This window comes from Myodes glareolus, chromosome 8 (assembly GCF_982192425.1).
Source record: "Myodes glareolus chromosome 8, mMyoGla1.1, whole genome shotgun sequence".
NCBI lineage: Eukaryota > Metazoa > Chordata > Mammalia > Rodentia > Cricetidae > Myodes > Myodes glareolus.
The window spans coordinates 91019913-91033026 of record NC_142033.1 but is presented as its reverse complement, the minus strand read 5'-3'; the positions used below and the strand labels follow the sequence as shown (position 1 = coordinate 91033026).

At 39.3% G+C, this 13114-nt stretch overlaps 1 protein-coding gene across 12 annotated transcripts in view; it reads left to right on the top strand.

The window, feature by feature from the left end:
• The window catches only part of Ehbp1 (EH domain binding protein 1), a 263173-nt gene that overhangs the window by 246721 nt on the left and 3338 nt on the right, over nt 1-13114 (top strand). For all 12 annotated transcript variants that reach the window (XM_087909201.1, XM_087909209.1, XM_087909211.1 and 9 more), the window contains 2 exons: nt 7414-7513; nt 8759-8832. In XM_087909201.1, the coding sequence (XP_087765327.1) occupies nt 7414-7513; nt 8759-8832 (174 nt within the window). The remainder of the gene's footprint in view (nt 1-7413; nt 7514-8758; nt 8833-13114) is intronic.

Genomic DNA, 13114 nt, shown 5'->3' with positions numbered 1-13114 from the left:
TAGAGACTTTAAATGCTTCGTGTAGCAAATTAGTTTTTAATGTGTGTGGGTTTTTTGTTTTGTGTTTGTTCCATAAAGATACTCAGTTTGGAGTTTAATGGTATTTGGAAGAAATTTGTAGAAAAATAAATATTAATCAATAGACTAAAGTTTGGTATAAATATAAATAAACACATCCATATATAGGTAACAGACATATGTATATCACTCAATTATTTTCCCAGCCAGTCAGTCTCATGGGACCTACAGGCCCAGCTACTTGAGAGGCTGAGGCAGAAGAATCACTTGAGCAATTGAGGCTGGAAATTCAAGATCAAACATAGCACGACCCCATCAAAAATAAAACGCAAAAAGAAAAGAAAGAAAAATGTTGTTTTCCTAAGTGGTTGGTTGCTATCAAAATAAGAATATAAAAAGGTTAACTCTTATTTTTAAGATGGAAGGTATCATGTAAGTTCACAGTGTAGTGTTCTAGGTGCCTCACCTGCTCTTGTCCATTGCATTGACTGGCTGGTTGTGTTCTGTCTTTCCAGCTTTTGTCCTTCCAAAGTTAGGAAGCCAACACTCTCAATGCCAGTTCACTCCACATTACAAGTATCACTTGAGAACCCAAGCTAAGAACTGCACAAGTCACCAACATTTCCTCCCACTGGTATCTTGTTCCCCCCACAAGAGGTGGAATTGGATAGACCAGCTTATAGTCATAGTCATTGAAGGTTCTAGTTTTGTACAGAAGATTAAAGATGTAAGACAAGAGAGACATTTGAATTGATAAAACTTTATTTAATGAATTTAATTTTTAAGCCCCTAAAATTAAACTTTTGTGTAGTGTGAATTTGTATAGACCTCTTTGCATTATTTTTGAAACTAAAAATTATATTTCAAGCATAAAGAATTTTCTATAATCTCTAGAATGTTGGGGATTGTAGAGATTTGAGAAATTAAATCCATGATTTTCCATGAATTTCTGTCTGAAGAAGCTGCTGGTAGAAAGGGGACCTTTGAGCTCTGCTGACTAGAATGCACAACCTTGGAAAGAGAAATTTCCCACAGGAACCTGTATTCGAGGAGCTCCTGTAAGAAAAGAGGAAGTGCCACCCGGTGTAGAGTGTAAACCTGTAATCCCACAGTCTGTGTGCCTGAGTTAAGAGCATCCGAATTCTGCAAGGCCTTCCCCTTCACATGCTCGGGCAGAACATAGATGAGATGGATGTTGGGGTGAGCCAACTCATAGCCCTACTTTGGGCCTGGGTGGTTGCTGGGTTGCTCAGCCCACTAGCTCTCTCCCCTCCTCACCCCCTGCCTGCTAGGGCAACAGCAGGATGTCCTAGGAATCCCAGTAAGGTCTCAGCATTGATAGTGCAGCAAAAAACAGAGGCCTCTAAAGAATGATTCTGCAGTGAACACTTGTGAGTAGAGATATATGGACGAAAGGGTTTGCTGCATGACTCACTTTTATACTACAGCGTCCATGGCAGATTGTTCTTTTTTTCTTTCTTTTTTTTTCCTTAAATTTTATTTTGAGGGGGAGGTTGCAAGGGCAGAGGGCAGATACGAAGGAACCCGAAATGAATGGGATGAGGTGCATGATGTGAAAGACACAAAGAATAAAAAGAAAGAAGAAGAAAAAAGATCAAAATTCAAAATCAGCCTGTCTACATATCAGGCCCCTGTCTACAAAGGGGAAAGGGGTTGGGAATTTGACTCTCTTTGAAGAATGCTTCCCTAGTGCACTTGGAGCCCCAGGTTCTGTTCCTAGCACCATATAAACCAAGTATGCTGGCTCACTCCTGTGATCCTAGCGTTTGGAAGGTAGAAGCAGGGGAGTCCTGAAGTTCTAGATCATCCTAGGCTCATTTTGAGTTTGAGGTCAGCCTGTTGTATAAAACCTGTCCGAAAAAAAGAAAGAGAGAGGAAAAAAAGAAAAAGAAAGGAAAGAAAGGAAGGCAGAGAGGAATGGGACATGGCTGAATGGGTAAAAGACTCTCTGCCAAGCCTGAGAACCTGAGTTCAAAGTCACATGACTGCCCTTAGAGAGAAGAAGAAAGGGACTTAGAAGAACTGGGAACCCCACCATGCCACCACCCTGAGTTTGGCCCTAAGAAGAAAGGCTTTGGGGAGCCCACTGTTAGCAAGGGACAAGGGGCTCAGTTAAAAGCACTCACCTAGAAATTGCACTGGACAAAGGCCGTAGTGGATATAGAGTCAATGTGACTGGTTTAACCAGCTACAGGAACCACACAGTATATATAATGATACACTATAGTTGGAGGGACAGGATCGGGGGGAAGCTTCTAAGGGGAGTTGGGGGATGAGAAAATATGATCAAAAATCGTGTGAAAAAAGACGAATTTTAAAAAATTGAACGAGAAGTTTTTAATCCTTTTTTAAACAAACTAAGGTTTTTTAAATATTTATTTGTTTGTTTGTGTACATGGGTAGATGTGAGTTTGTATAGCAAGCATGGGAAAGCCAGAGGACAAGTTTCTACCATGCAGGTTCCAGACATTGAATTCAAGTCTTTGGGCTGATCCAAAAGTGCTTTTACACACTGAGCCATCTTTCTGGCCCAGAATTTGTAGTCTTACCTGTAAGTTTCTCAAAATAATGCAAGTAAATACTAATAAAATATACTTTGTTTACAATATGTCTTGAAAGCGTATGAAAGGTGGAGTCCTATAAGACACTTCAAGGTCTGGTCTGGTTCCCATGCCATCAATGTACCCAGGTGATCTTTTTAAAAATGAAACAAAAGAGAAAATGGAGTTAGATAGGTAAGAAGGTGGAGATTCTAAGAGGAGTTAGGGAAGAGGGAAAACATGGTTAAAGTTAGTATTTAAAATGTTTCATGTGAAAAAAGAATTGAGCTAGGAAAATGGCAAAGCCGATCAAGGCACTTGCCCCAAGCCTGAGGGTCTGAGATCGGTGGGAGGAGAGAACCACTCCTGAGAGTTGTCCCCCGACTTCAGACACAAACAGACACAAAAATAACAATTTTTAAATGTTGAATCCTTATGAAAAGATATGTTCAGAAATTTTGGCATACTTAAATACATAAAAGTTTATAAATCCCTCTTGTAACATGTGCGTGCGTGTATAACATATGTTTGTGTGTGTACATGTTTATACTTTTGTCCAGCTCTTCATGTTCATCTTGACATTAATGCCTGTGCCACGTCTAGAGCCACTTTGAGTCATGTCTATGGCAGGACATGCAGCACAGCCCTGAGAAGAGGGCAGGCTGGCGGGTGGAGTGCCCTGATTGACTTCAGGTAGACAGTGATCTGCTGTATGGCACGGTAGCCAGAAGAGTAACTCGCTGTGTTTCATCCCTTTGCAAAATAAGTCCAGTGTACTTTAAAGTAAATACGGCATTGGTACTGTGAGTGTTTTATCTTTAGCCAAATGCCTACCTGACAGTAGTTAGGGCGGTTACAGGGCACCTGAAGTGCGAAAACCTTTAGGGGCTCCAGCAGTGAGGGCCGGGGTGCGGGTCAGTGATGGAGCGCTGGCTTGCCGTGAGGCCCACGGTTCATATCCCGTCACTGCAGTATAAATAAAATAACTCCAGGTTTGGAACCTTACTCTCTTTATTTTAAAACTTTGAAAGCACAACTTCTGGAAAGAATAATGAAAACCATAAATTGTTGGATGAATGACTGAATTCTTGAAATCATGTCTTAACTTTTACTCTTTTGTGAGTCGGGATATGAAAGTGGTTGCTATCATTAACTCCGTTGTTAAACGCCCACCGTGTTCCCAGGGCTGGGCTTCACATGCACCTTCTGTGAACTAGCGTCCACTACCTGCCTGCGAGGGAATGTTGGGAAGTCCCACTGTGCACAGGTGTTTTCCTGCTCTTGTCCCTGGTATTTAGTGTTCTTACAGCTCGTGCTCCAGCTACAGAAACTGATTTTGAAAGTGGGGGGGGGGGCTGGTTTTAAGACATGCGATGTCAGAAAAGAGGTCACATTCCTGTAGGAAAAATGGTGCAGACCCCCTTAAGGAGACAAAGCTTCAACACTTTGTGAAGTTTGCATATCTGTTACTAGAGATCACAAGAATTTTCCGATGCAAATTCCATCTTGGAGGGGCGTTCTTATTGGTAGTCCTTTGCCATTTTAGTAAATGTTTACTGTTTAGTCCTACCTTATTTCAGAGTGGCCTTCAGTAGTCTACGTCATGAATGTTTTAGGTTATGAAACTGAAAAGAATTTAGGATTTATAGAAGTGTCAGTTTTTGGCTCTACAGTGATGAAAATATAGTTGCAATTAAACAAATTTAAAATAATTTTGAATGAAGAAGTACTTTGAAGGTAAGGTTAAACAAGATGAAATGATTCCTGGGCGTTTTACAACGCAGTCTTGATTTCAGGATGCAGTGTAGCGTGTTCTTGTGAGATCAGGTACTGTGGGGCAGCTAGCACTGCCTTTCCGTGGCAGCAGCGGAACACAACCTCTTTCTGTCTGCACTAACACTGCCTCGCCACCACAGCCCACTCTAAGTAATTAAATCAGTCCTTTGTACTTACCGTATTCTCCTCTAGTGACGGTACTAGATCTGATTATATGCTTCATGCATATTCAAAGTACCGCACTGACAGCTCTTTAATGAGCTCTTACTTAATCAGTATGAACAATGTTCATCTTGTTCTTTTTTTCCTCATGCATTAGAGCTAGGAACAGTTGGGAAAAATGAAACATCCAGCATTCATTTGAAAAATATATTGTACTTTGAAAAGTGTCTAAGCTGAGGAAGTTGCATTCTGCCCTTTAAAAGTCTGATGGACAAATTGGATTACTAGTATTGGATTAAATAACAAATGGTTAGAGGAGAAATGAGAAAAGCTCGCTGTGATCAGAGGCTTTAATATTTTTTGTTGCTTATAAAGCTAAAGGGGTCTTTAACCAGTTATTAAAGTCAGGATTAATTTGTAATGGTTCAACTTGCTGGCTTTTAAAAGCTTTTAAATTTAAAATTTTTAAGTCCCTATAAACAATAGTGTAGGAATATGTTAAAAGAAACTTTAATTTTTTATTATTAGGCTGACTGTAGATTTCCATCACTCTATACTACCTTAGATAAGGATTAGTGATATAGAATTGATTTATGTTTTTTTCAATGACTAGAAATGAGCTGTGTAAGTGTGCCTTTAAATATTTGCTAGGCTTATTTCCTTTTGAAATATAAGGTTCTTTTATTATTAGTTATTTTCTAAGAATTATGAGGATATCTTTGGTTCTTACCTGGAGATACAGACATGAATTAAAGAGGAAATAACACAGTTCCACATCGATATTGTTAGACTCAGGAAGCAGTGTTCCGTCGAAGAAAATGATGCCAGTGTCAGAGAAGGCTGGCCGCGTCTAGCATGGCCTGAAAGCCTCAATTATAGGTTAAGTTAAACTCAAAACAAAGTTTTCCTATGTCTGTATCTTTAGAAGGCACCTGAATTATGAACACAAGAATTGGGTCTTTAATCAGAAAATGAGATATCATAAAATCTACACCTATTAATATTACACACATGTGTCATTTCACTGATCAAAACGCTTTCATGGGGAACAATTGGCCCTTTTCCAAACTGCAAGCTTTTTCTCAGCTTTTTCTTTTTACTCTTTCTTCTTTTGTTGCTACCCAGGGATTTGTGCCTATCGCAGCCTGTATCACATGACCAGTGTCAAGACATCACATGGTCCAAAGTGAATACAAAACCAGCTACCCTACAGGAGAGATTAAAAATACTGTAAAACAATAAAGACTTTTGTTCACACTCTGGAAGAATGAATCTTAAGTCGGCGGCGCACATTGAGTTTTAACAAGATGCAGTGGTGGTGGGCGTCCTCACTGTGCTCCTCACCACAGGGCGTCCTCACTGTGCTCCTCACCACAGGGCATCCTCATCGTACTCCTCACCACAGGGCGTCCTCACCGTGCTCCTAACCACAGGGCGTCCTCACTGTGCTCCTAAGACAGGCAGCACACTCAGGAGCTGGTGCAAGATTCTATGCATAAGGATCTGCTGTTGATATTTTAAAACATTCTTTAAACTTTTATTAATATGGAAATAGTTTGATTATGGCATTTCCATAATTTATAAAGTAAATATTCAGACAACATGACAAGATACACAATAGGTTATTATTTAATATCACTTCACTGAGGTAAAGGAAGTTGTGCTTGTGTCTGATGGCCATGGCAGTCTGTGGTTCAGAAGAGCGTGTGTCTGTGACAATACCTGCTTCTGGAGAGGAGGGGCTCTGAAATGAGGAGGGTGTGTGGAGAAAGGAGCCTCTTTAGATAGCTGTACCTCTGTGTTGTTGGAGATTTGTAAAGAGACTCAATGGGTACTCTCACACTGGAAAGGAGCAGAATTCAGAACAGTCTCCGCAGGGATATTTAGCTCTTTATTAGATCTTTTAATTTACCCTATGAATGTTGTGCAGAAATTTAACTATTCATATTAAATAATGGATTAGCAAAGTAATAAAACAACCATGGGTGGAACTTGGGAGAAAAGGTTAAAAGATTACCAATTTGACTTGGTATAATTTAAAAGGAAAGAAAAGGAAATATGCCCCCCCCCAAAAAAAAGGTATTTTCCATATTTTCCTTCAGGACACTTGGGACCTTGGGACCTGCACATTGCTGTACACAGTCAGTGTCAGGGCTGCGCCGTGCTGTGTCACAGTCCTGGGTGGGAGCAGTGACAGGGACAACTGGAGGGACTGAATGTAAACCGTCTGCACTGGAGTTGCTTCACAGTCTAAACATAGACTGTGTCATCAGTGAAAGGCTTCTCAATATTCAATTCATTGTGACAGTTCTCTTTTCCACAGGGAGCTATAGGTCTTGCATTTACAGTGCACATAATAAACTGTAGGTAGTGCATCTTGTTAGACTCAGCAGTTTCTGAGTGGGCTATACACAGATGGCATCTTACTTTCCGGGAAGAAAATGAGAAAGGAAGCTTCTCTGGGCTTCTCTGCTCTCCCTGGTAATCTTACAATTCTTGTAATAATTTTTTAGTTTTGAAAAAAACTCGTGACCATATGTCTGTTAGCACCCCGAGTTCCTCGTTGAAACATAATAGCAAATGAGCCTCTGGGAAGGATTTAAAAGGTGGCGCATTTTGTTGACGGTGCTTAGTGTTAATGTGATCCACAGGTGAGTTCAGGGGACTGAGACACACTCTGCACAAATACCAGCTCTGGAGGGTCGACTGCTGAGTGTGTAAATACGGCTTCTGCTTCAGGTCCTGGACTTGAGTCTCGTAAGCAAGAGACTATATTGTTATATAACTACTATATTGCTAACATTGGAGCTGCTGAAAGATGTTTTTAAGTGAAAAAGTTGTGCTGAAGTGTTCTTTAGCTTGGGTGTCACATAACACTACTCTTTCTCATCTGTAGGAAGGAACACAGAAGAAGAGGAGGCCGTGATGCAGGAGTGGTTCATGCTAGTTAACAAGAAAAATGCCCTGATCAGGAGGATGAACCAGCTCTCCCTGCTGTGAGTGTCCAGCCGTACACTGGCCCTTCTCAGGCTGACTGTCTGTGCCTTCTTTGGGGGTTAATCTTTTTTTCTTTCCTTAGAAAGCCAGAATATAAAAATGTTCATCTGAAAAGTAAGAATTTGCAGGTGGACTGATAAGACACTGGGGAAAAGCATGTTTTCTAAAGTCAAGGAATAAGTAACAATTTTGTGTACGAACTAGTTTTAAATTTTTATTTATTGTATGTGTGCACATGTGCACACACATGTGTCCATGTGTATACATACATGAATGTGCAAACTGTAGTGCGAGTGTGGAGGTCAGAGGGCAGCTTTGTGGAGTCAGCTCCCTTCTTTCACTTTTTGTGGGTTCGGGGGAACCCATTTGGGTCGTCAGGCCTAAGGCAAGGATCTTTACCTGCGGTGCCATTCCCAGCCCCCAAATGTTATGTTTAAGAAATAAATCCTTAGTGCAGAAGAGGATTAGCTTTCACTTGGGACTAGAGGAGAACCCTCAAGGAAAGTGAAATTGAAGTTTGTTTTCTGAATTCTAAGTTTAAAAATGAAATTCTTTTTTTAAGGAAAAAAATACATTGGTTATCTATAGGTGATGTTAATATAAACTTTGGGATAAGAAATCAGTTACCTAACAGGGACTCTATTATGAGTGTAGAGGCTGAGGTTCCGTGGAGATGAGGCCAAATGCAAACACCTAGTTCATTGTAGAAGTTAGTGTTCACTCTTTCTTCTCACTAGCTGGCTGTGTGCCTAGATGATGCCTATGTCATGCATTGGTTTACCATGCTTTTACTGGAATGTAAAACCCTAATTGTAACTTCTACCTTGCCTGAACCTGGAAGAGGGTATCATGAAAACTTTGTCCGTGTATTCAGCATTCTCTCTGGTAGTACACGTGTGTTTCTTCTTTTCACGTGATGTTTTCAATAAAAGAGTACTTATTGTGAGCTATGACTATTTTACAATAGGTCCTTATACCTGACCCTTAAAGCAAGCAGCACTTAGGAGTGGGCCTGCTTGCCTTTGCAGTATACCTCTGTGTCATTCAGACCGAAGGAAGAAAATAATAACACTGTAAGCTTTCAAGTGAGGAAGGGTTTCAGTCTGTATATCATTCATTTGAGTGGCTTAAAGTTAAATAGAAAAGTCAGTTATGACTCCTGAAATCAATGTAAACTAAAGGTTCTTTAAGTGTTTAATGATTTAGTAATTAGCATATTGATGAACTTTTTACAACTTGCCTAGGGAAAAAGAACATGACCTAGAACGAAGATATGAGCTACTGAATCGGGAACTGCGGGCCATGCTAGCCGTGGAAGGTGAGAGGTGGCTGGGGTGAGGGTGGCCATGCTAGCCGTGGAAGGTGAGAGGTGGCTGGGGTGAGGGTGGCCATGCTAGCCGTGGAAGCTGAGAGGTGGCTGGGGTGAGGGTGGCCATGCTAGCCGTGGAAGGTAAGAGGTGGCTGGGGTGAGGGTGGCCATGCTAGCCGTGGAAGGTGAGAGGTGGCTGGGGTGAGGGTGGCCATGCTAGCCGTGGAAGGTGAGAGGTGGCTGGGGTGAGGGTGGGCATGCTAGCCGTGGAAGGTGAGAGCTGGTGAGGGTTGTGGGGTGTCAGCTGTCAGTGGAATTTACCGAGTGCTGTGCACATGTGGTCTGACTAGGGCAGCTGTAATAGGTACCTACAGGGATTGCACATGTGCCTTGAAGACGAAACAATATTAAAAAAAAATAAACAAGAAGTTAAATTGCTAATCATTGTGTTTGTTCTTAAAACAAATTTAACTTTTGAGTTCATAAAAATAAATTTCTGTAAAATTTAAAATTTATTGGCTAATTGATTTTAGCTACTTTTTATTTATGTGCACTTTAAAGTTGTTTCCATGGGAGTTTTAGTAAAGATTTATTGTTCTGATTATTTGTCATCAGGGTCCTCTTATTCCAGTCTGTTTGTTTGTTTGTTTGTTTAAGCAGTGTCTCACCCTGGCTTGGCCTACAGCCTGGCCTAGAATTCAGTATGCAGCCCAGGCTGGTTCCCATCTCATGGAAGTCCCCCTGCCTCAGCTTTCCAAACACTGGGATTGCAGGTGTAAGCCAGCCTGTTACGCTTCTTAACATTTCACTCCTGCTAAATAAATATTTGGGCAGTGATTGATGTAATAGAAAATGAAATGCTTGCACCGTTTTTGTTAGCCACTGAGACGAATGGAGTAGAAATCCTGTGCACAGGTCCCATGCGAGTGGGCATCAGCCCGGGTTTAGCATCTACTATACATTTTTAAGTTCTGGAGTGTTTTATAATGCTCTTCTTATATCTTTCAGTTAAAAATGCCTTATAGTTCAAAGATTTTTGCTTAAAAGCTAATCCTTTGGGCTCTGTAAAATAGATCTTTTGTCTAATCAATGCAAATTGATTTTCCTGTCCTATATTGACCTCTTAACCCATTGACTGTCCGTGGTAATTCCGTTTTCACCTGATAAGGTACCTGATCCATAAGTCAATTCTAATTAGTTCAGAAACTAGAAATTTAAGTTCCTAAGTGAAAGCCAAGTGAAGACTTACATTCTTAAAATATTTTAAAATATATTATTCTAAAATAAGGCCTATTTATCAGTGACCTTGTATGTTATAGAAGCTTTACTTTAATTACTTTTATATCTATAATCTCATTTGATAATATCACTGATAACACTTGTATATCTTCATTTAAAAACTCAATTTACTTTGCTTTTAAAAGCTTCACTTAGCTAATTTCTTTCAAATGGCTAGCTGTATCAAATACCATCACTATTACATTTTTTTAATTTTTGTAGAATTTTTGTGAAATTTGCCACTGAGATAAAATGCCCAAGTACACCAAATGGTATTTTTCCTTTAGATAAACTTTTTCTAGTTATAGTATGGTGCTAAAGGAGATCAGAAAGCTAAATAGTTGAAAAGTAGATGCAGCAGTTACTATATAAGTGGGATATATGTATAATGTATCTGTATATAATATATAACTCATTATACAGTATATTCTTTATAGATTCATTATACATTACACTCAATGCAAAGTAGTCTTAATTTGTTTTTATACCCATCATCTTCTGTATAGAAGATAAATTGTCCCTAAAATACAGCTTTATACAGTATAATTGGCTCTTAGGGCAGAGATGAAATACTGTTTTTATTCCCCAAACCAGTATTATTACTAAATATGCATCTTATAACACCCTTACACATGGAGAATATCCCAGTTTCATTGGCCATCTGTATGTATAGGCTTAGAATCTACCATGTTTTCTGCATGAGGTTCTTACAGAGAGGAGCAGTAAAAGTATTTTTTTAAAAACTTTAAATGCAACTATTAGTCTTTTGACTCTCCACCCATCCTTTCCTCTCTAACATACAAGCATTTTAAATAGCATTTCCCTGTATGTGACTGAACCTCACATCTCTGTGTCAGTTTCCCATTAATGGAAAGGGGAGGGTCTTGAGAAAAGGAGCAGCCTGTTGATTACAAATAGAGACACTTAGAGATGCCCATCTCAGTAGCCTGAGCATGGACACGCATGTGCTTCAGCCACCTTTTCAGATCCCAGAGCAAAACATGGGAGCAGACAGCGATAGTCCTATGTTGTTTTCCTTCACTTACAAATTCACTTCTCCTCTTCCAGCATCTTGTCCTTAGCTGTAGTTCTAACCAAAACCTTTCCAAGTGACTCTTGTGTTCAGGGCATGCACCAGCAGGGAGCAGAGAATAGTAACAGCCATGGCACACTGAACACTCACAGTGTGCTTTGAGAGCAAAGTATTATAATAGTACTAGTAATAATCAATCCATCCATTCTTCTGAGAAGCCATAATCATTCTGACCCGGTGCTTCCTCTTTCCTGAGGGGTCATAGCCTGGGGTTGCTGCTCTACTGAGCTCAACTGTAAGGCCCCCTCAAGCTAACAAACATCTTTCAGATACTTTTTCTAGTTTTTGTATCTGTTGCTCCAGATTATTTAATGCTCCCTCGGGAAAGACAAATTCATTTCTGCACAGATTGGGGTGGGCTTTCTAGAGGAGCCATGTTCATTTTCTGCACAAGAAATGGATCTTCTCTAGGATTTGTACATCTTGATTTGTTCTTGGCTTAGAGCTTGAAGTGGGTGCTCTTCTAAAGGGATTTATGCATAGGTTCACTATTTTTGTAGTTATGCTTTATATGATAAGCTTTTTATATTTAAAATCAATATGTAATCCTGTGGAGGAGCTTATCCCCTAAAACCCCATTTGTAAATCTATCTGAGCTTTGTTACACAGCACAGCCACAGTCTTCCATGGATTGATTAGGCTCCACAGTAGAATCCTATCAATGGCCTGTTCTGATGATGAGGCAAACTCCTTCAGGATTGCTAGTTGACTGGAACTAAAGATAAGACTTGACTGCAATCCCCCAATGTGCTCTTTACAAAACTAGTGTTAATTTTCATAAAAGTGCCAGCCTTATTTATAGTGGCAAGTCTGAAGATTTTTACCAGAACTTTAGGTCCCTCTGTTCCAGTGTTTATAGGTATTCCTTTTGCCCTTTCCCCCATAGCAACTATCAACTTCAGCAAATTACTGGAATCGGGGCATGAATAATTTGCCCTATATATGAAGAAGAATTTTTTCCCAAATTAACAAGCAGCTCGCTTGAGATGGGCATAAACAGCATCTCCTCACTTCAACACCTTGGCTCAAATGCAGCATCAAACTTAATCTGTTTGTTGTGAGAGACTGTGGCTTCTGTAGCAAGAGCGTGCTGGAATCTTGAAATCAGTCAGAGCCCACACAGTAGTTTGTCCAAGCTAAAGTCGCGCGGCTAGCTAGTTAGCTGTGACTGGGGCTGAAGGTACACACTCCTTCATTCAGAAACTACATGTGATGTTTAAAAGGGGTTTTAAAGCTTAAGCTTCACATACTGGCTAATCTTGATCAATTTTGAATATAATGTTTTAATGGTTAAAATAGTTTACTAATTTGTCAGTTGGCATTCATATATGTGTGTGTATGTATATGTATATATACACATATATATAATGTTAGTATGTAAGTATATATGTGCATATATAAATCACTCCTAATGTAGGAAAGAAAATAAAAAGAATGTAGGTTTGCTAATATAAAGGCTACTTATTGCCTTTATACCTATGTGCTCTGTATTTGACTATTAAGATATTAAACACAGTAATAACAGTCAACAGCAAAAACTTTGAATTTTATGTTACAATATTTTAAATGCTGATACCAGTTAAATTCGACTCTCAAAACTGTTAAAAATTACCTAAATATTTTCCAGTTTTAAATGTGTTTCCAATGGAAAATGCTTTCATTGAGTTAGGAAAAACACTGAGATAAAAAATTTAATACTTCAGAGATTATACAACTTTCATCTATTCAGATTGTTAAAATTAATTTTCCAATGTTAATGAAATTCTGGCATTTGAAATAATTAAAGCATTTTTAAGTAGTCAAGTTCAGAGGTGTAATTTAGTAAGAATTATGTATTTGTTATTAAATCATTTTCTTGGTTTAAGTTGAAATTTTTTAACTCACATTTTTGTGTGTGGATAAAATGTGCTTCCTGGTTGT